This window comes from Geotrypetes seraphini, chromosome 3 (assembly GCF_902459505.1).
Source record: "Geotrypetes seraphini chromosome 3, aGeoSer1.1, whole genome shotgun sequence".
Classification (NCBI taxonomy): domain Eukaryota; kingdom Metazoa; phylum Chordata; class Amphibia; order Gymnophiona; family Dermophiidae; genus Geotrypetes; species Geotrypetes seraphini.
In genome coordinates this window covers 189,554,496-189,578,771 of record NC_047086.1, presented here as the reverse complement: position 1 = coordinate 189,578,771, position 24,276 = coordinate 189,554,496, and the positions used below count along the sequence as shown (strand labels likewise).

Here is a 24,276-nt window from a genome sequence, read left to right as displayed (position 1 = left end):
AGAGCAACAGTGCCAAGTAACAGGCCATAGAAGACACAAGTTGCTTCTGAGCAACAATGGCAAATAAAGGGTTACCTAATGCTGCCTGGGTCCCCCACATAAACATGCACCCCCTAATTCTATGTATGTCACTCAAAATTGCATTCGCAAATTTGAGCATGTGCCCAATTTGTTCATGCATTGTAATTTCATAGTGAGACAATTAGCACTGATAATTATTGGCATTAATCGGCACATCTTTATAGTCATTATTCTATAAAGATATGCGTGTAATTTTTTCAGTGTGGATCTGATAAGGGGGCATGTGCAGGTCAGTAGCGTTCCTGGAATTAGCACACAGCGCTACAGATAAAGGCCAAACTGCACCTAATTTAGGAATGAGGATTTACACCAGGTTTCACTTGAGCCTAATATTCAACAAGAATGATATCACCCAATCAACGTTCTATAGATGACACCCAACTCAAAGTGCCCTTTAAAGAATACCACTTAGTGCTCATTTTTTTGGGCAACAAGAAAGTGGGGATGGAACAGTGCACATCAACCAGAATAAATCAAGTCTTAATGAGTCTTTTATTGGTGGACCCATCACGGTCCATGTTTTGGTTCAGAAGCCTGCCTCAGGGGTACATATACAATCTAAAATTGAACAAACATGTAAAAATGAATTATAACAACATACATATCATTTTAAAAATATTTTAAAAAGTACATATCGTAAGTATTTACTAAAGGGACACGACGTAAAATCAAATACAACCATAAAGCATGAATATTAAAACTTTTAAAAGGGCATAAAAAGAAAAGGATGAAAAATACTATATAACTCTAAAACTAGACAATCTAAAAATGTCACAGATGATGACACAATGAAAATTAAGTTATACAGAAATTTTTTTTCTCAAGAAATTTTATTGAAAATTTTAGCAAATTACAAAATGGGAGAAGACAACTGAAGACATTCCATCAATAAGGATGAAGAAAAACTTAATACAGTGGTACCTTGGTTTACGAGCATAATTTGTTCCAGAAGCATGCTCGTAAACCAAAACACTCGTATATCAAAGCAACTTTTCCCATAAGAGTTAGTGTAAACTAGAACAATTTGTTCCATATCCCCTAAAACTTAATTACCATTAGCGACGCCTCCACCGCTGCCTCTACCACAAACCTATCCACGCGGCTCCTCCAGTTCTCCTCCTCTGCTGCTGTTCGCAGCCTCACTAATGTTCGCTGCCTCTCACTGCGGGTTGTGCGGGTGGTGAAAGTGTGCCCCGGCTCCAGGGTGCTGGCTGTAAGCAAACCGCTGCCGCCACCGAGCCCGACTAGGCACCGTTGGCCCTGCCGCTCCCGGACGCTGCCCTCCGCCCTCCCCCCCCCCCCCCCCCCCCGGATGCCACTACCCCATCTGCTGGGACTCTCAGGTGCTGGCTCACTCCTGCTGGATGCACCCCGACTCACATGCTCCACCCGAGGCCACCGGCGCTACTATCGCCTCCTCCCCACCCCTCCCCGACTGGCCCTGTCCTTACCCCGGTGCTGCCGGTGATAGAAAGTGCCTTCTGCCAGTCTGCTGCTGAGCCTTGAGCATCTGCACATGCTCAGGCCTTCTGGATCTCACCCTCTCTGAGATTCTTATGAGATCTCGAGTCTCATAAGAATCTCGGTGAGGGTGAGATCCAGAAGGCCTTGAGCATGAACAGATGCTCAAGGCTCAGCAGCAGACTGGCGGCAGGCCATTTGTAACTCCAGCGGCACACAGGTAAGGACAGGGCCGGTCAGTAGATGGGGAGGAGACAATCGTGAAGGGAGGGAGCAGCGCCGGTGGCCTCGGGTGGAGCAATACTGCCAGTTCCCGCGGTCGGGTCGGGTGGAGGCTCGCAAATCGAGTCAATGCTCGGTTTGCGAGTTACAGTTTGCTCGAGTGTTTTGCTCGTCTTGCAAAACACTCGCAAACCGCGTTACTCGTAAGCCGAGGTTTGACTATACTGTCAATTCAATAACTGTTTCATAGAAAAGAAAAGTATAATCTCCAAACTATTTAATGTAGCATTATACAATAACTATAAGAGGAGATAGAGAGATTAAATAAGAAGAAAAGCAGGAAGGGGGAGGGAACAGAAAATGAGAAATCCCCCAGAGGCCAAAGGAAAGACGGTAAAGGATAGAAACTACTAAGAAATATAGAAAAAGAGCAGGGCTAAGATGGAATGTTACTGCAGGTTACTGAGCAAGATGAGTTCTATAGGATTAGGTAACACATTGACGAAATGGGTTGGGAGCTAGCTTGGAGGTAGGCTCCAAAGGGTGGTGGTGAACGGCACCCCCTCCGAAATGACGGAGGTGATTAGTGGAGTACCACAGGGCTCAGTCTTGGGCCCAATCCTATTCAACATCTTTATAAGAGACTTGGCAGAAGGGCTTCGAGATAAAATAACATTATTCGCCGATGACGCCAAACTGAGTAATGTAGTGGGCAAATGCACAACAGACGAAGATTCAGTGCCCGACAACATGATGCACGACCTACTCCTACTGGAGCGATGGTCTAGGACATGGCAACTCAACTTCAATGCCAAAAAATGCAAAGTTATGCACCTGGGCAGCCAGAATCCATGCAAGTCTTATACCCTTAATGGCGAGATCCTAGCAAAAACGGTAGCAGAACGAGACTTGGGGGTAATCGTCAGTGAGGACTTGAAGTCTGCCAATCAAGTGGAGCAGGCTTCGTCCAAGGCAAGACAAATCATGGGCTGCATACGAAGGGGTTTCGTCAGTCGTAAGGCGGAAGTCATTATGCCATTGTATAGATCCAAGGTGAGTCCCCACCTGGAATACTGTGTGCAATTCTGGAGGCCGCATTATCGCAAGGATGTGCTGAGACTGGAGTCGGTGCAAAGAATGGCCACCCGGATGGTCTCGGGACTCAAGGATCTACCATACGAAAAACGGCTTGACAAATTACAGCTATACTCGCTCGAGGAGCGCAGAGAGAGGGGGGACATGATCGAGACGTTCAAGTATCTTACGGGCCGCATCGAGGCGGAGGAAGATATCTTCTTTTTCAAGGGTCCCACGACAACAAGAGGGCATCCGTTGAAAATCAGGGGCGGGAAACTACGAGGTGACACCAGGAAATTCTTTTTCACTGAAAGAGTGGTTGATCGCTGGAATAGTCTTCCACTACAGGTGATTGAGGCCAGCAGCGTGCCTGATTTTAAGGCCAAATGGGATTGGCACATGGGATCTCTTCACAGGGCAAAGGTAGGGGAGGGACATTAAGGTGGGCAGACTAGATGGGCCGTGGGCCCTTATCTGCCGTCTATTTCTATGTTTCTATGTTTCTATGAATGAAAGGTTAGACAGAAGTCAGATAGCAGATATCCAGAATTAAATAGAACTAGTGATTATATGTGAAAAAGGTTGATAATCTAAACTATGAATGAGAGAAAAACATTCGCCGCAGGTGATCTTATGATTACTCTATGGGTGGCCGATTATGAGGTACCAATATGATGCAAAGAACAGAGAAATCCATTATGACTGATGCATTCTTTACAAGTACGGTCCACATTGTTCTTAAAACAGAGATTATAAGGCAGCATTGTAGGAAGAGAGCTTTCAGGCAAAAGAGAAAACTTCCCTCACTGCGTGGTTCAAAGAAACATTCATGTACCGCCGACAATCAGTGTCAAAAAACTAAAGAGAACAATGAGCCTGGTGAAGTGAAAACAATGGCACAACGGAGAAGCCGTGAGGATGGGATGTCAATAATTCAGCCATGGGTGTAAAGTTCAAAGTTCACTTTATTAGTAGCACTGCGAAGACTCAAAGTGAAAATAATAACACTTCTTAGCGTGACATCAAACCGAATTGCATGCATGCGCAGAGGCCCTCCAGATGCACCCCCAAGCTTGAGGCCTTCCGAAACCTGGACAAACTGCCTGGTTTTGGAAATCCCTCCGGGCACCTAGACCAGGGGTGGGCAACTCCGGTCCTCGAGGGACAGAATCCAGTTGGGTTTTCAGGATTTCCCCAATGAATATGCATTGAAAGCAGTGCATGCAAACAGATCTCATGCATATTCATTGGGGAAATCCTGAAAACCCGAATGGATTCCGGCCCTCAAGAACCAGAGTTGCCCACCCCTGACCTAGGCAGTCCTCAAAAAGAGGACATGTCCAGGTTTTCCTGGACATTTGGTAACCCTATCCAATCCTACATTGGGCAGGGGGCACATCTGAGAACTGCGGCTCCATCATGCAACCCATGGGTTCCCTGAGGGTTCCTGTAGCAGGAAGGAGAATTTGCTTCAAAATCGTAGGATTCAGTGATATTCTCTTGTGGCTTTAGAACAGGGGTGTTAAAGTCCCTCCTCGAGGGCCACAATCCAGTCGGGCTTTCAGGATTTCCCCAATGAATATGCACGAGATCTATTAGCATACAGTGAAAGCAATGCATGCAAATAGATCTCATGCATATTCATTGGTGAAATCCTGAAAACCCGACTGGATTGCGGCCCTTGAGGAGGGACTTTGAAACCTCTGCTTTAGAATAAAGACAACCCCAGACTATGGTGTTCCAAAATGAAAAGTATACTGTATAGCTTGCTGAACAGTGATAATAATAATAATTTATTCTTATATACCGCCAGACCAGAAATGGTTCTAGTCAGTTCACAACAAATAGAGCTGAACATGCAGCAAAACATACAATTCATAATAGAAATACATCTAATTGTAAAATATAAGACATAGCAAATTTTTAAAATATGAATAAAGAATTGGAAAAAAAAGAACAGCAAAAAACGCCGCCCTATCTTTATCCACCCAATCAACTGGGCATTAGTCTGAATATTAGCTGGTATTCGGTTAACTTCCAGGTAACCACAGATGACCATATTCAATGCTAGAAGCTCAATATGGCTCAGCATTGACTGTCTGGGTTTAGTTCTATTTTTAGTGGTCAGCAGCTTAAAGCCACTGGCTGCTACTGATTCAATATTGACCCTTTAGATTTTAAATAGATTAAATAGGATTAAAATTACTTAATTATAATATTGTAATCACATCATATGTAATATTGTATTAATAATTGGGAGGAGGGTGGGAGAAAATGATTGTTTTATGTATTATTTGTGTAGTTAATAGTGGGTTTTATGCAGTATTTTATGTTCAATTAGTTTGAAAATCAATAAAGATTTAAGAAAAAAAAAGACTTTTGCGGCATTCAGTGGCGTAGAGAGGGTAGGAGGCGCCCGGGGTGGTGGCGTCCCCGTGCACTCCTCTCTACCCTCCCCCGCTCTTTTCGTGCCGACCACCCCCCCCTCGCTCCTTCCGTGCCACACTCGTGCCCTTCCTACCCACCCGTAATGCTTAAAATCTTTGCCAGTGCAAGTAGTTTGCCAGCTTGCTGCTAGCTCTGGCTTTTCCCTCTGATGTCACTTCCTAGCCCTGCAACCCAGAAGTGATTTCAGAGGGAGCCAGGCTGGCGTGAGCAACAGACTAGAGTAGTTACTCGTGCTGGTGAAGGTTTTAAAGAAGCATGGGGGCAGGGGAGGGAGAGTGCGAGCATGGCGTGAGGGGGGTGAAGAGATGCTGGCGCCTGCACCAATACAGCACCCAGGGTGGTTCACCCCCCCCCCCCTTACTATGCCACTGGTGACGTGTGAAATAAAATTTTTGGAAGTCGATATGGGCCCAAATTAATGTAGTACTTGGGTCATCGATACCACTGACTTATGAAGCCATAATTTGTAGTACTCTATTACATGTTAAACCTTCTTTGAATTGCTATAAAAGCCAGTTTTTCTTAATAATGATGGGAATAGCCATCCAAATGATAACATGCAACTGGAAGAGTTATAATAGACTTAATTATACTTTCTGGTGGGCACACATGTTCTAGCTACAAATATGAAAGAATGAATGCTGAAATTTTAGGATATAGTAGTGCATTTGAATAAGTGATTGACATCATTTATTGAGTCAGAATAGTTGTCATGTACCTTTTCTTTATATTTGTCCTCCTTACACATCCAGGGTGGAAGGGAGATGGGAAAACATTATAATTATTATTCATTATATCTATTTTATTGAAATTATACATGTGGTTTTATTTTCATTAGTTAAGGAGAGGGCGTGTGTGTGAAAATGTTTGTTGTTGAATTATTTGTATATTTAAAGTGCTTTTGTTTGATTCATTTATATTTAAATTCAATGTATTGCACTGTTAATAATTGAAAACTAATAAAGATTTTTTTTTAAAAAAAAAAAGAACCTTGCATCTCAAGAAACTGGGAGGAGAAGGGAAGTGGGAGAACTGAAATTAAAAGGGAAAGATGGAATGATAGGAAGGGGTGAAATGAAGGAAAGTAGAGACAGTTGAGAGGCCAAGAAGTTTTTTGAGAAACTAGTGAGAAAGTGAAGATATAAAAGAAATAGAAATGGAAAAGGTGAAAATCCAATTTCAAAAGAGATAAGATGATTGACATAATAAGGATTTTGTTTTAAACGAGCAGTCTAATGATGGATTTTCAATTTTATTTTATTTTTTTTTTTAAAGGGGGGCAGCTTTGCATGCTTAGTTTTCTAAACATTGTTGCAGATGATCAGGGATATCTTTATATTCTGGCATTAAGAAAAGCCTGTTTGCCTCCAGCCATCTCTACTTCCCACCAGTCCAGAAAGCGAGCACTAAATTGGAAGCAGACCCTGACCTGTAGCACATAAGAACGTGAAAGTTAAGGATTGACGTAAGTTTGTATTTTCCCTTTGGCTTTCATAGTGCTTGGTGGTTTTTGTCCAGCCAGGAATTGTTCCCCCTGAAGTTATCAAAAATATCATCTGGAACCGTGAGGACAGTAGTCTTAAGGCCAGAAAAACAACAACCGAGTTGATTGAATAACAGAGAGGCGGTAGATTTGGCTGGCAGTCTTGTCTTTTCTTAGTATTTGTGGGTCCCGGGTCTAGTCCTCAGACAGGCAGTGGGGTTGCCTGGTGGTGAAGTTAAGGTAGGGTTACTAGATTTCCTCGTTTGAGGACACTTAGCCCTCCCCTGTTCTTCCCTGGCCCCACCCCATTCCACCCCCAGCCCCGCCCCCACACGAACCTCATGTTTCCTTCCCTGAGCTCTGGGCCGTGTTTAGAGGGCCTCCTCACATGTGTGGACATCGATGCGCTGACATCACGCTCAGACACACATGCATATGATGTTATCACGTTCACATCCACACATGCGCAGAGGCTCTCCAGACGCAGCCCCCGAGCTCGGGGCCTTCCAAGCCCCGGACAAACTGCCAACAAATATCTTTGTACTTGGGGCCATCACACCAATAATGCTTCATGACATTCATTCCTACCAGAACACCTGGCCTTGGTCACACATGCAGAACACAGATAAACCCTATACAGGACCACAAACTAAAAGTCCTAATATACACAAACAAAACCCTAAGAGGCCAAGCTCTGCATGCAGTGCAACACCAGAGAAACAGAAAGAAATATGTTTCTTCCTGATCAGTGCAAAATTTAGACAACAGATGCAAATTCTGAAAACTGACATATTTCAATCACTAATTTGAAAATAACAGAACTTTTCCTACCTTTGTTGTCTAGTGATTTTATTTTTCTACTCATCTTTTCCCAGTCTCTGGTTTCACTTCCTTCTGTCTGTGCTCTTAACTGTTTCCATGGCCTTCTTATCCAATTGCTGGTTTTCTCTCCTTCATTTTCTGCCCTGTATCCCTTTAGAACATTTTTTAAAAAAACCCAAAACAAGGGAGAACAAGTCTCCCCTTACCCAAAAAAGAAGGGTGAAGGGAAGAGGCAGCCTGAACAACAAACTATCGCACAAATTTTTGAAAGTGAATGGGAAGCCCTCAGTCACACAGCTTGCAATGGGAATATGCCCCTAATGCACCAGCTGTCACATGCATACACCCAAAAGGTATTATCTGTGAAACATCCCCGGGCTAACCCGTATATAAATTCAACGTGACAAACCACGTGTGCTAAAAGTGAAAGAAATAATAATACATAATATCATCAATAAATAAATTGTTGAGGCTGTCTCTGCCCCTCTTCCAAGGGTATAGGAGCGTCCAAAATCAGCCAAGCAGGCACAGTCACGAGCTGAACAGACTACTGGAGGTACTTAGCTTCTCCGTAGAACTAGAAATGTAGCCAGCCTTTTGGGTGTATGCATGTGACAGCTGGTGCATTAGGGGCGTGTTCCCATTGCAAGCTGTGTGACTGAGGGTTTCCCGTTCACTTTCAAAAATTTGTGTGGTAGTTTTTTGTTCGGGCTGTCTCTTCCCTTCACCCTTCTTTTTTGGATAAAGGGAGACTTGTTCTCTTGAATCTGTATCCCTCTTTGGCATTAACTTTTAACATTAAACTTTCTTCCATTTTTCTACTTCCTCTTCAAATCTATCTACTTTTCCATGTCTTCCCTTCCAGTCTATCCATGTGTACCATCTTCTCCCTCTTTCTTCTTCCCTATTCCCATCTCATCTATAAACAGCATTTCTTCTATTTTCTTCCCTTCCCCACTCTTCCCATCCCTATACGCTATCTCCTCCCTCATTCTCCCCTTCTCCTTCCCTACCCCTCACATCACCATGTCCTCCCTATCTCTTCCCTTCCCCTCCATCCCTGTGTACCATCTCCTCCCTCTCTTTCCCTCTCCTATGGTCTGCCATCTGTCTTCTCCCTTTCCCCCTCTTATTGTCTGGGATCTTTATCCTCTCCTTCCCATAATCTGGCTTCTCTTTCCCCTCATTCCTTTCCCTTTTTCCCCCTTTGTGGTCAGGCATCTTTCTGTCTTTCCCTTTTTCCCCTTCCCCCTCCTTCCTTCCTTTCCCTTATCTGATATCTCTCTCTTCTTCCCCCCCCCACCTCCTTCCCCATCCAGTGGTCCGACATCTCACTCCTTTCCCCTCCTCTCATGGTCTGGTGTATCTATCTGCCCCTTCCCTTTTTTCCCCTGGAGGTCTAAGGCATCTTTTCTTCCCTTTCCGCCCCATTCCCGTGGTTCAGCATTTTTCTTCCCCTCCCCCCCCAATCCTGTGCTTGCTCACCTTGCGCTGCTGTAACCCTTTGGTTGTTGTCAGCGTCAGTGAACTAAACATGCTATCTTCGGGGATCCGGAAGCTTTTTCTCTGCTTTTTCACTGACGCTGACGATGACTGAAGAGTTATAAAAGTGCTGGGTGAGCAAACACAATATCCCATGGGGAGCAGGGAGAGGGAGAAGGACTCCAGATAGGTGTACGGCATGTGTGTGGGGGGGGGGGGCTAGAAAGGCAACAGGATTCCGGATAGGTGCGCGTGGGGGAGGGGCGGAGGAGGACCCTGGATAGGTGCATGTGGGGAGGAGGTCGACTCCGGATAGGTTGAACTACTGTAGGATTACTAGATGTCCGGTTTTCCCAGACAAAAGTTGTTAAATTGAAAATCTGCCTGGACGTCCGACACGGTCCTCAAATAGAGGACATGTCCAGGGAAATTCAGGCATCTGGGAACCCTAAGTTAAGGTATACGAGGGCTGTTCAAAAAGTATCAGATCTTTATTCATAAAAAATACTCGTATTCAGATACAGCAATCTTATACTAATCTCCTTCAAAGTAGTCCCCTTGGGCTACCACACACTTCTTCCAAAGGTTATGCCACTGTCGGAAGCAGCGTTGGAACGCCTCTTTTGAGATTGCTCGCAACTGGTCCATCGCATTCTGCACGATGTCTTCTCTCGACTGAAATCTGGTCCCTTTCAGGGGCATTTTCAGCTTGGAGAAAAGCCAGAAGTCACATGGAGCCTTGTCGGGAGAATAGGGAGCCTGAGGAATCACGGGTGTGTTGTGTTTGGCCAGGAAACTCCATATCAAATGTGAAGAATGGGCAGGTGTGTTATCATGATGGAACTGCCAATTGCCCGCAGCCCACAGGTCAGGATGTTTGCATCTCACAGCGTTACGAAGGCAACACAGAACCTCTTGGTAGTACCCCTTGATGATGATTGTGCAGTGTGGAGTGTACTCGTGATGAACCACACCACTTGAGTCAAAGAACACGGTCAGTATGACTTTGACATTGCTGCGGACCTGCCTTGCTTTTTTTGGCCTCGGGAATGTTGAATGCTTCCATTGTGATGACTTCAACTTGGTTTCTGGGTCATACCCATAAGCCTTGGACTCATCGCCAGTGATCACTGTGCTGAGAAAGTTGGGATCACGGTTCACAGTCTCCAGCATGTCCTGTATGATCTCCAAATGGAGTTGCTTCTGCTCGATCATTAGAGGCTTAGGCATGAACTTCGCAGAAATTCTCCTGAAGCCTAAGTCTTCAAGTTCTCTGATCATGATTCAACGATCCTGCATCACCAGGTTCCTCACTTGGTCAAAGATAATCTCATTTCTGGATGTTGAGGGCCTACCAAAACATGCTTCACTCTGCACTGATCTGCGGCCATCTTTGAAGCGGTTGTAATACTCCTTTATCTATGTGGTGCCCATTGCTTCATCCCCGAAAGCCTGTTGAATCTTGCAGATCGTTTCCACTTGGGAATCGCCAAGCTTTACACAAAATTTAATGCAGTAGAGTTGTTCAACTTTTTCTGTCATTTTGTCAAAAAAGAAAATACGACGACACTCACTTACACTTCCTCATTCATCGGCGATCTGACGGCAACTTGACAGCTTCTGTAGGCAGGAAAAAATGCAAACATGCGCATTAGAGTTGCCTACATATGTGCACTGAACCACGCCTCCCTAGTTTTATTTATTTACGCAAGAAAAATTAAGGTCTGATACTTTTTGAACAGCCCTTGTATTTAGGGCAGGGGTGTCAATGTCCCTCCTGGAGGGCTGCAATCCAGTTGGTTTCTCAGGATTTCCCCAAGGAATATGCATGAGATCTATTAGCATACAATGAAAGCAGTGCATGCAAATAGATGTCATGCATATTCATTGGGGAAATCCTGAAAACCCGACTGGATTGCGGCCCTCGAGGAGAGACTTTGACACCCCTGATTTAGGGTGACCAGGTTATTCATTCCAGAAGGGAGACTTTTGGCCAGTCCTGCTTTTAACATTACATCCCAAAGCAGTGTAATATTTGTAGTCCATGATTCTGTCCATTGAAATCAGTGCTGCAGGTTCCATATTACAATACAATACAATCTTTATTTGTATACCTCCAAAACCTCCATGAAGTTCACAGTGGTGATACAAATTAAAAACTAGTGTTACAATATTTAGGAATTATTAGTAACAAATTCATGGAATAGATATTTCTTTAGGTCTGTTTTGAAACATTTAAAATTAGATTGCTGGTTAGTATTAGTTGGTAATTATAGATATGATATTACTTTTTTCATTTAAGACATTTTTTATTTTTAAAATTTCATTTTATTGTTAACCGTTTAGACACTCGTTTGATAAACAGCATATCAAAAATTAAAAAAAACTTGAAAACTTGGTAATGCTTTCCATAGTTTTGCTGCTTGATATGCCTATGTGGAATTAAAAGTTCCTAATGACTAGATACCAAAAAGTATCATTGTTTCTTAAGTTCAAAGATGGATTTTTTTGAAAATTTAACGAGATGTCTCCAAACTGTATTTTAAATAGAATACAATAGAATTGACATAGAATAATGCATCAGGATGAGGATAGCAGAAATCCAGGACTGGCCAAAAAGTCTCCCTTCTGGAATGGGTAACCTGGTCACCCTTAGTATATTATATATATAGAAATAGGTTTATTATAACAAACCTACAATGCTTAGAGGAGAGATGTGTCACAGAGCTGCTTTTTTTAGTTTTGTATAAATAAGATTTTGATCTTTCTGTGGATGTTTAAGGAAGGCTATGTGTGAGCGAGAGCAGAGCAGAGAACAGATGCGAAGATGTGTGTATGTGTTTGTGTATGAGAGAGAAGAGAGGATATGTCCTATTATTCTAGGTGAGTCAATAAAGTTACTTACTTGTTACAGGGGTTCTCCGTGGACAGCAGGATAAGTCAGGCACACCTTGGTGACGTCATCTGACGAGCCCTGAGCAGATTTGCTCTCCCAGAACTCAGAGGAAAGCCTTTATAGCCTCCCTCTGAGAATGTGTTAGCCCCCTTTATATACCCTAGTTAATCTCTTCCTGCTTCAGATGTTCCCCAGCTAGACTCAAGAATTTTGCTTAGCAGCATCATCCTTAGATGAAGAGGGAGGTTCTGTGTGGCTGACTTATCCAGCTGTCCACAGAGAACCCCTGTTACAGGTAAGTAACTTCACTTTCTCCATGGACAGCCAGGATGAGTCAGCCACAACATGGTGACTCTCTAGCTGAGTGGTAAGGAAGGGCCAGTAATTTTGGAGCCAGGCCTGGTGGCAGGACCCTCTCCACAGCTTGACTTGCCGCTGCGGTAGGATGAGGCTGTGGGAGCCCGTGATGCCTCAATTTACAAAGAACTATTTTTTGTTCTTTTATTATTACATAGTATTGCAGGTAACTTCAAACATTATATAAACTTGAACTTTACGCCTGATAGGGGAACTGTTGCCAATAGGGCATCATAATACAAAAAGTTTTGGAAACACTAGTAAGCTAACATTACCACCTGTCAACTATGCTTCAGAACATACAACCTGTGTGGTATGTAACAAATTAGCTTTCAATGGTAAGCTGCATTGCTGAAGGCAGACTTGCCTCTGTCCCATTTGGTGAGGTAGTTTTGGTTAGGGTTTATTGTCCTTGGCCAGGGGAGGGTGATCCCCTTAGGGTTACCAGATTTTACTCCTGTAAAATCCGGATCCTTGTCCCAGGCCCACCCAGCCATGCCCTGTTACGCCCAAACCCCACCCTGTTCCTCCCCAGCCTCACTCCCCCCAGCCCTGCCCCCCCCCCCCTCAACCTGTTCTCATCCTCGGGACCATGTTGGTAAATCTGGACTTCTGGTAACCCTATGCTACTTGGAGGACTGTTTGGCTATAATCGTTCGTGGTATGCAGTGGGCGATCTAGGCAGTAGCGTCTTATGAAGGTGTGCCAAGATGACCAAGTTGCTGCTTTGCAGATGGCTTCCACCATTAAGGCCAGTTGGCTCTTCTGTGCATAAGACATAAATCCATCTCTGTACTGGTGCATTTGCTCTAAAACAGTGCAGCAGGAGGATACAAAGGAATGACTCATGGAATAGGAACTAACTTCATGGAGCAGTTGTTTCAGGAAGTGGCAAGAGAAGGAACGGTTTTAGATCTTGCCCTTAGTGGAATGCAGGATTTTGACGTGAGAGGTTTTGGTCCTGTGGCCACTTTGCAATAGTAATTATAATGTGATCAATTGTGACTTAATTTATCCAAGGACACCAAGGGCCTGTTTTACAAAGCCTCGCTAGCGGCTGCTGTGCGGTAACGGCCCCGAAGCCCATAGAGATTTAAATGGCTTCGGGCTGTTGCTGTGCGGCAGTCACTAGCTCAGCTTTGTAAAACAGGCTGTCAGGAAGTCTACTGTACTAGCATTTAACTTTCAAAAAGGAAACAGAAAAGATGAGGAAAATGATTTATTAAAACCTAAAAGGCAGCTACAAACGTTAAGGGTCCGCTTTTCAAAATGATTTAAACGGCCAGGCAGCCACAACCTCTAGCGACAGCCTCATGGTAGTTGAAGGAGCATGAGGTTGTCGCTAAGGTCATAGCAGCCATTTTGTTGTGGCCTCGAGACATGGGTAGGAGCGAATGGGCATCACCCCTGCCTATTTACCACTAGACCACCAGGGTTTCTTCAAGGTAGGCTCAGGTGGGGGGAGGGTGTACCTACCTTGCTATATGTTCAGGGGGAGTGAGGTGTAATCAAGCTGGGGAATTCTTTCCTTTGTAGGGAAGGAGGCAGGGATTGGCACAGGGGCTATTGGGATCTGGGCAAGAATTTTTAATCTGAGTCCTGACTGATATTCAGCTAGAATCTGCATAAGTGTCTTTCATGTGGAACTGAAAGTTTTGCAACTTTCACATGGAAGTGCTATTGAATCTGCCGGTCTCCTGACCCATCTAATGTCAATCTCCTGTCCAGGTGTAAAAGGACTGGCAGAGCCAGCAATGTGCACATGAAGATTGTGGCCTCTCATCTGCTTTATGCTGTTTTACCAGTGCTGCTGCTGGTCTAGAGAAGCGGCAGCAGTGGCCAGGGGAACAGAAGATGCAAGTGTAGGCATGGAAGAAGAGAGAAACGATACTGGTTGGAGGAAAAATAGAGGGGAGATGGAAGAGTAGAGACACTGAATGGAAGGATGGGAAAAAGAAAGAGGATATATGCTGGATAGACCGATGTGGAGAGAAGGAGGGAAGATGGGGGAGAGAAAAGGAAAGAAGCTAGATGGAAGAATGCAAAGAAAGAGTGGAACTAAATTGCAATAAAAATAGTTGGAAGAAAGCTGAAGAGAAAAGGTGGAGAGAAAAAAATTACAAGAGATTTAACAGAAGATGAAGGAAAGCAGAAACCAGAGATTGGACCAACACAATTAGAAAAATAAAATAATCAGACAAAGATTGTAAAAGTAATTTTATTTTCTGTTTTCTGATTAGAATATGTCAGTTTTTTGAATGCTTATTTCAAAATATCTGTTGAGCAGAGCTCAAAGGGACTCAGTTCACTTAGGGGATACTTGACTTGAAGTAAACATCAGGGCCATTAAATGAAGAGGATGAGAATAAAGTTAGTTTCATTTCCCAGTTCTGTGAAGCACTGATGTCTTTTTGCTAACAGTGGTGAGAGAGGTATTACCAAAGTGGTGAACTCAGAAAAAAGGAGGTAAATGATAACTGTGGGAATACCATCAGCAGAACATGCCTTTTCCGGAATTTTGTCATTGTGACAGCCAATTGTGCAACCAGACAGCTGATTTAGGGTGGGCACAAAAGAAAGTGGGTGGGCCAAATATTTCTCCCCATCCATTCCCAATTAAAACAACCCAAAATTTATTTTCTGCTTCTCTCCCCAAATGGCACCACCCAAGAAAAATGGCATACCTATTGTGGCAGGGATCCCCAAGCTCTGTCAACTGAAGTCCTCCTCAACACCAAAGAGTTGATATGTTGGGTAGCTGCCAGCTCTGTCCTGGAGCCACTGCCTCCAGCCTCTATGCTACCATTGTGGAAGCCCAGACCAGATGTATTCCATGTATCAGCAAAGGTGGAAAGAAAAGAAAACAAGAGCCACATGGTTAAAAGGTAAAGTGAAAGAGGCTATTAGAGCCAAAAAATCCTTTAAAGAATGGAAAAAGGGTCTGAATGAAGAAAATAAGAAGAGACACAAGCACTGGCAAGTTAGATGCAAAGCATTGATAAAGAAACGTAAGAAAAATATGAAGAGAAGCTTGCAAAAGAGGCAAAAACTCATAACAATTTTTTTAGGTACATCAGAAGCAGAAACCTGTGAGGGAATCTGTGGGACCATTGGATGATCAAGGAGCAAAAGAGGCGCTCAGGGAAGATAAGGCTGTAGCAGAGAGACTGAATGAATTCTTTGCTTTGATCTTTATGGAAAAAGATATAAGAGATCTACCTGAACTGGAAATGGTTTTCAAGGGTGATGATGCAGAGAAACTGAAAGAAATATCGTGAACCTGGAAGATGTGCTAAGCCAAATCATCAAGTTAAAAAGTGATGAATTACCTGGACTGGATGGTATACATCCCAGGGTACTAAAAGAAGTCAAACATGAAATTGCTGACTTGATGTTAGTGATCTATAACCTGTTGCTAAAATCGTCTGTAGTGCCTGAAGATTGGATGGTGGCCAATTTTACGCTGATTTTTTTAAGGATTCCAGGGGTGATCTGGGAAATTATAGACTGGTAAGCCTGACTTCAGTGCCGGGCAAAATGGTGGAAACAATTATAAAAAAATAAAATTGTGGGGCAAGTAGACAAACATGATTTAATGAGACAGAGTCAGCATGGGTTCAGCTGAGGGAGATCTTGCCTCACCAAATTTCTTGACTTCTTTGAAGGTATGAATAAACATGTGGATAAAGGTGAGCTGGTTAATGTAGTGTATCTAGATTATTAGAAACCTTTTGATAAAGTTCCTTATGAGAGGCTCCTGAGAAAATTAAAGAGTCATGGGATAGGTGGCATAGTTCAGTTGTGGATTAGGAATTGGTTATCAGATAGAAAATAGAGGGTAGGGTTAAATGGTAATTTTTCTCAATGGAGGAGAGTAAACAGTGGAGTGCCACAGGGATCTGTACTGGAACCGGTGCTATTTAACTTATTTATAAATGATCTAGAAATTGGAACGACGAGTGAGGTAATTAAATTTGCAGATGACACTAAACTGTTCAAAGTTGTTAAAATGCATACGGATTTTGAAAAGTTGTAGGCCTACCTTAGGAAATTGGAAGACTAGGCATCCAATTGGCAGATGAAATTTAAAGTGGACAAATGCAAAGTGATGTATATTGGGAAGAATAACCCAAATCACAGTTCCTGGATGCTAGGGTCCACCTTGTGGGAGGTGAGAGGGAATGGACAGTTTACCCACATGAATGTGTGCCTGTCTTTGGTCTGAATGATGGGTGTATAGGTGTGAATAGGCAGAAAGGGAAAAAGAGAATTCAGCAAGAGAGGAGGAAGCCAGAGGGTCCAGAGAAAGAGAGGGGGTGGTCAAGAGAGGAGGTTTTTATAGGTTGGAAATTTGTTCTAAAAATAGCATCTATTGTGGTTAACTACATCTTTGCTTTAGTGCAATGGTAAGGAAGGTGTGTGCGGTGTGAAAGACTGAAGGAGAAAAGAAAGAGAAAGAAACTGTCCCTCATAGACTTGGGTTTCTGTTAATTTCCAGTATCTTTCTTTGATAATGGCTTTTGATATAGAAAGAGAAGAACAAAATCCACCACAGACAGACCAACACAAGGAAACGGCGACGGAGTCAGACAAACTGGATAGCACGAGTCAAGTTCAATTGCCTTTATTGTGGAAACCAATGGATGGCGTTAAAAAGACTCGATACGAATCGTGTTTCGGCCCCTAAGGCCTACATCAGGAACCTATGAAAAATCAAAACATAAAAGTATAAAAACAACCAATAAACTAACCCCCTCTTTTACAAAGGTGCGCTAAGCGTTGTAGTGCACGCTAATCAATTTAGTGCACGCTAAATGCTAATGCGCCCATTATAGTCTATGGATGTGTTAGCGTTTAGCGTGCGCTAAATCGGCTACCGTATCTTAGTAAAATTACCTGTAAATGGAACTGGATAACATGGAATATGTGTTAAATAATATATAAATAAAACATCATAAATACTAAAGAAGTATATGAAGTATTGTACATAAAAATAATTATTCATAAAGTTATTCAAAACAGAATAAATTGAAAATCTAAAAAATTGACTATGAGTAAGATTGAATATGAAATTAAAATGTAACATTTAATAACGAATACAAAAATATAAAAAAGAGAAGCAACATACCCAAATGCTATGCTGGTTTCACATATCGGTATATATTTCAGAACTAAAATTGAATCCTTAACAATTGGGAATGTCATGGATATTTTAATAAATCTAAACAAAAAAATTAAACATAATTAAATTGCAGGAAAGAATATGTAATTTAACACCATGCAGAGAATGAGAATCAAAAGAAGAAAAAAAGGAAATGTGAGGTCAAAAGAGAAGAAAAGAATGCCTCACGTTTCCTTTTTTTCTTCTTTTGATTTCTCATTATCTGCATGCTGTTAAATTACATATTCTTTCTTGCAATTTAATTATGTTTACTTTTATGTTTAGCTTCATAGAAGGGGCCTTAAACAACCTGGCCCAATTAGAGCCTCAGGCCCCTCTCTGATGCATCCCAGGATGCACCGGGGAGGGAAAAGCCCACCATTTTTGAAGAGGCAGGCCAGCTAGCCGGAGAGAGTAGGCGTCCCTTTAGCCAGCCATTGTAAGTATGGTAAGAGGGATGGGGTGGGGGTTGCATGGCGGTGGGAGAGGGTATCTCTTCCACTGCCGGGAGGTGTCTGGGATATGTCATTGGTGGCAGGAGGGAGTGAGTATCTCTCCTGCTGCAACGGGGGGAGGGGGGGTCTGGTGGGGAGTTGCTTTATGGTGGTAGTGGGAGGGAGTGGGCATCTCTCCCACTGCTGGGGGGGGTTTCATGTGGGCAGTCACTTGACATGGGCAGCAGGAGGGAGTGGGCATTTCTCCCGCTGTGAGGTGGGGGCATCTCTCCTGCCGATCTTCAATTAAAAAAAAATAAATTATTATTTTAATTTGCTTTTGGAGCTGTCAAACCTTACTTTCCTGTCAGTGCCTGAACCAATCAGCACTCAGGCAATGATCAGAAAGTAAAACAATGACCTGTCGGTAAATTTTGGCTGCAAATGTGGCACAACGAGGTTAGAGAATCACTCGGTGATTATAGAGAATTGCTCAAAGTGATCATTTTAATATTGACTTCATTGTACTACATTTGCATGGCAATATTGGAGACTGCTAGAAACCTCGGAAAAGACTTCTGTAAGCCATTTTGATAATCTGCCGCTAAAATACATGCACGCTAAACCAGCTGGAACTGGTTTAGCGAGCATGTTTAAGGCAGATTTTAGGTTTGAGAATCTGCCCCTCAAAACTTAAGTGTTCTAAGAACTGTTTCTGTTAACAATAGAAGTCTGATATTATTCATTAAAGTCTCTGTATAATATTACCGTGCTATCATTTAAGTATGGCATTCAATTCAAGTCCTCAAGGGCCACTTTTAGGTCAGGTTTTCAAGCTGCCACTAATGTATGTACAATCAGGGCCGGATTGAAGGATAGGCCCAGTGGGCATGTGCCTAGGGCCCGAAAATGTTAGGAGGGCCCGCTGAAGGAGGGCAAAGAGAGAGCCTTTTTTTTTTTAAATGGCGACAGGCGGCACTTAAGATCGGCAACAGCCCCCCTCACCCTACCCCACATCAACAGCACTTCAGATCGGCAACGCGGTACTCAGCCCAAAGCTTCCTCTCTGATGCAGCTTCCTGTTTCCACCCGGGCAGTTCGCGTCAGAGGGAAGCTTTGGACTGAGCATCGCATTGCCAATCTGAAGTGCTGTTGATGCCGGGGGGGGGGGGAGGTGAGGCTGTTGCCAATCTGATGTGCCATCGCCAGGGGGGAGGTGCCATTTGCGATCTTACCAAAATTGGAAATTGCCAAAATTGGAAAGAAAGGTGAGGGGAAGGGAGGGAGATGGGCCTGGGGTGGAGGGAGAGATTGAGAGAAGGGGGCAGAAGATGATGATGGAAGTGGGGCAGAAGGGAAAGATTGAGAGAAGGGGGCAGATGATGGAAGTGGGAAGAAGGGAGAGATTGAGAGAAGGGGGAGATGATAGAAGGGGGCAGATGATGGAAGTGGGGAAAGGGATAAGAGAAAAGGGCAGATGGATGTCAGTTGAGAGGGGATAGCAAATGCTGAATGGCAGTGGAGAAAGACAACATATACTGGATGGAAGGAGGGGATAAAGAAAAAGGACATATGCTGGATGGGGTGAAGAAGATAGTTAGTGAGATAGTTGAGGGGTGAAAGAAAGGGTGGCATGCTGTGGGTAGACACAGTAAAAAGAGGGAAACTGAGGACTGAATAGTAAGAAATAATTTAATTTAGGCAGAAAATAGATAAGGAAGACCAGAGAAGAAAAGGAAAGGGAAGAGAGAGAGATGCCGGAGAACGGGGAAGGAGACAGAGATATCAGATCTGAGTGGAGATAATGAGAAAAGAGAGATGCTAAAAACCACAGGGGAGAAGGAAGGAGAGATGGAAGAAGAGAGATGCCAGACCATGAAGGAACAGAGAGAAGATGATGGATGCCAGACCAAAAAAGGGGGGGGGAGGCAGGGAGAGACAGACAGTGGATGGAAGAAAGAGAATGACAAGAAGATGAGGAAAGCAGAAACCACATGACAAAGGTACAAAAAATTATATTTTTTTGCTTTAGGATAAAGTAGTATTGTAGCTGTGTTGATAAATGTTTAGAAATAAAAAAATGGAAATATAGTGATCATTTTATTGGACTACTGGTAATTTTAATACATTTTTGACTAACTTTCAAAGACCAAATTCTCCTTCCTCAGGTTAGGACAGGATACTGTAACAGCAGTATATTTACTGACCTAACGAAAGAGGATTTGACCTCTGAAAGCTAATTAAAAAATGTATTAGTCCGATAAAATGGTATTATCTTATTTTCCATTTTTTTGTTTTATTTTTATTTGTTAATTTGAAAAGTGATTTGTTATTTCTCTTTTTTCAAATTTACATCTGTTACCTTTATATTTTGTTCAGTATTGGGGGGGATATGCACCACTGTTTCTTCACCCCCTAAACTGTACAGTTTCTTCGATTTGCAGCACAAGCCAGCATGTGGAATGCTCTGCACTGCTCCAATGGTCATAGAATTCCTATGCCCGTCAGAACAGCACAGAACATTCAACCCGCCAGCACTGTGATTTTGTTAAAAGGGGAGGGGTTAGTTTGTGATTACTTATTCCATACTGGATGAGGATGGTTCTGTGTCCTGTGTGTATGAAAGATATGGTTTTCTGTTAGCATTGACCAGCCTTGTTTGGCGAAATTCATCAGGCATGGTTCCTGGGAGCTCCTTGAATAAACCTGATTTGAATCTCCTTATTGCCGGCCAATCTTCTTTTGTTCCATGTTGGATTCTTTGGTGGACTGCTTGCCTTGTTGTTTTGTTACAAATTAACATACATGGAGTAGAACGTACCAGAGGAGTTACAGATTTGGTTGTTTATACATACTGTGACCGGGCCGGTTCCCAGGTAGGTGGGAGACCGGGCTCGGACCACAGGTAGATTTATTATTGCGCCTTTTATATGGCTGGATGAATGAAAACCCGGAAGACGGATTTCCTAGGAACTGGCACCGGATTTATTAAAGTTTAAAAAAAAAAAGAAAGAAAAAAAACATGTTGGAACATATAGTATGTTCTTCACACTTTTCACCCTCAAGCATAACCTGGGCTTCAGTCCTTGTGCCCTGCCTGGAGTTTCCAGGTCCACAAAACAAAGCACATTAACACCCCAAACCTCCCAACAAATAAAACAAAGGTTTGGCTTCCAGATCCTCCTACACAGAATGTCCTGGATCACTAAACGTAACAAAGCCCACCCTGGGCTAACTTTCAGAAGTCACTTACCCCCTTCAAGTCCACCAGAAGTAAGGTAACTAAACAGTTCTGATAATTATTTCTCAATTGGCCAGGATTGGTCTGACCCTGCTTCAAACACGGTTAGTGTCCAAGGCTTCCCTTAGCCTGGACTGGATTGTTGAGAGAATGGGACAGACCTCTCATATATCATTCTCCCTTAAATCCATATCTTCCCCAGGCTCACTCTCCCCAGGAATACTCAGGTTCATCTCCCAGTCCATAGACCCATAGCCCTGGCTGGTTCTCCACCCGGTGTTCTCGGACTGCCTCTCCCAACCCCGTCTTGCCTGGATGTTAGCTCTTTTCCCACCAGTCCTTTCCACGGCCAATCTCTTGGTGCACCCTCCCAGGGTTTGTACAGCCTGACAAGGTCTGGTCCAGGGCCTTTGCTTTCCCTCCTTAGGGGCTGACTCCTAGATAACAAAGGGGCTGAGGCACAGGAACTCTCTGGTAGCTGCAATCCTTCCTGGTTGCTGGCTGATTGGAATTAGTCCCACCTGAGCTTCCCCTCTGACTTCCCCTGGTTTGTATTTGAGGCTTTTTGATCTGCCCGCCCCGAGGGTTAACTCCACCCTCTTCTAAATTGGGTTTAGGTTTCAGAGAAGGAGGAAAGAAGTAATAGGGGGAAGAACTAGCTTCAAGGGCCCTCCCATTCTGGCTCTTAGGCTGGGCTACGACCTGGTTCTTCTCTTCCCTGCCGGACTGGGCCGGCAGTGCCGGCTCCATACCAGGTTTTCCCGGGCCCAGGGCAGGGTGCATGCTGGGTTTTGTAGTTCTTTTGGCAGGGACAGGGGCTTCCCTGTCACAATACATATGGGTTAAAGTTGGACAACATAGAGTGAGGCAGTTGAAAAGAGTTGCAAACTTGGTTATTAATATAGACTTATGTTTCAGATAGTATTCTTGCTTTACAATGCGTTTGAACACTTTTATATACGTACAGAAAGGGTTCAGAGTTAAAGTCCTGGGCAAGTAGGTGGGAAGGGAAGGAATGGGGGGATTTGTTCAGAGATGTTTGGGGCTTGCATGGAACTAAAACTTTGATGTTTATTTTAAATTTTAAAATAAAAGAAAAAAATAAATACAAGTGGAAATAAAGAAGTGAATAAGAAAACAGGTAAATGAATGGGGCCAGGGGGTCCAGTGTACTGGTGTGCCTAGGGGCCCTCGAAAAATTAATCCTGTCCTGTGTACAAGGGATAAATCTGCAAGCATGTTGTATGGAAATCTATGTGATGCACATTCAAAGGGAATAGCCAGAAAACCTGACCTGTGTGCAGCTGTTGAGCATCGTTAGTGAGTAACACTGTCATGAGTCATTCAATCCTAGAGGTGAGAGGCTTTATATCCCTGAGCACTTCTCATGTGCTGTCCCATTCAAGAGGTGAGACCCTCTGTATCTCTTTGCTGAACTCCTGAGTCATTCAATACTAAATGTTAGAGAATGACACAGTGACGGAATTTGTCACCGTCTCTGTCCCCAAGGATAACCACATGAAACCATTTCCTTGTCATTCTTTAAGGAGAGAGGGAAGAATCAAAGTATGAATGGGCATAACCACCGACCCTCAAAGCCTTGCATTGAAAAATGCTGGTGTAGAAGGACTGAGGTTGAGATAGACATTAAAGAAAGGCACAGGTTTCCTGCAGTTATCTGCGGGGACAGAAACGGTGACAAATTCTGTCACTGTGTCATTCTCTACATAGAGGTGAGATTCTTTGTATCCCTATGACTATCCTCTGAGCCATTCAATGCTCAAGGTGAGAGGATTTGTATCCCTGTGTCCATCCCCTTAGCCATCCAGTGCTAAAGGTGACAGGCTTTAATATATCTCTGTGCTCATCCCCCTAACTCTTCCTTTTTAAAATCTTTTTCAGCAGAGCACCAGAATGATTTCAGTATCACGGCTCCTCCTGCATGCACACCTGTTGTTATTCCCAGCTCCTCAGTGAAATCGCCCTCTTCAACACCGCCAGCACCTGCTCTCCAGGCATCTCCCTTGGACCAGACTCAGGCGGCAAAAAGTGAACTGGTGAAAGGGATCAGGCCCACGCCAGGTGCTGCCACTTCCCTTATGCTTAGCACCAATGGAACCCTTGGCCCTGAGACAACCCTTGAGTCAGAAGAAGACAAAGCCAAAAAGCTGCTATACTGTTCCTTGTGCAAAGTAGCCGTGAATTCTCTCTCCCAGCTGGAGGCCCACAACAAAGGTAAGAAATCAATGAGGGTGGGGTGAAATTTGGGCCCCAAGATAAAGCTCCCTTGCCCCAGATGCTGAACAGGGCACCATGCTGTTAGATTGGGTCCTAAAAATCCAGATGTCTGGTTACCTTTTCCTTGCCTGTGCTGCTTTCTTGTTTGGTCTTATCTTTATACCTCTGTGGAAATTTTTTGTTGTTTGTTTTTCTAATAGATTTTGATTTTTTATGTTGTTTTAGTGGTTTCTTGGATAAAAGTAATGCATCTTTTTTTTATATAGCCATCTGTTATTATAATTAGGGTTACCATATGGCTCCCATAAAAGGAGGAGGATGGATTGAGACATCTGGGTTTCTTCCATTGCTTATACTGGACGTATAACCTGGATGACTCAATCCATCCTCTTTTTTTTCTGGAGCCATATGGTAACCCTAGTTATAATATAATTTTTCTGGATTTAGCCAGAGCTTCCAAGTTACCCATTCCAGGAGGGAGACTTCTTGGCTAGTCCTGGATTTCTATTAGCCTCATCCTAGTGACCGGCAACACTAATGTTGATGGATAGAATCATGAACTACAAATACTACATTACTTTAGGACGTAAGTTAAACTAGAACCTGCCAAAAAGTCTTTCCTCTGGAATGGGTGGATCACAAGTTGACACTCAGTCTTACAAAGACTGATGTGATGTCGATTGGGAAGGAAGAAGACGCCAAGTGCCACAATATATTGAAATCAATAATATGAGAAGTCCAATACATAAGCAACTTACTAAGGGTTTAGTTAGATTCTACCTTGAGTATGCAGGTTCAGGTGTTGGCTGTGATCAGGTCTGCTTTCTTCTAGATGATGCGAGTGCTTAATAGATTAAAAGTGATGTTGCCACA

The 24,276-nt window shown here is 43.4% G+C and overlaps 1 protein-coding gene across 1 annotated transcript in view; it reads left to right on the top strand.

Annotated features, from left to right (window-relative positions):
* Positions 1-24,276, top strand: part of ZNF385A (zinc finger protein 385A) — a 377,851-nt gene that overhangs the window by 312,876 nt on the left and 40,699 nt on the right. Inside the window, 1 exon segment of the mRNA XM_033936775.1 lies at positions 23,068-23,400. Coding sequence (XP_033792666.1) covers positions 23,068-23,400 — 333 coding nt within the window.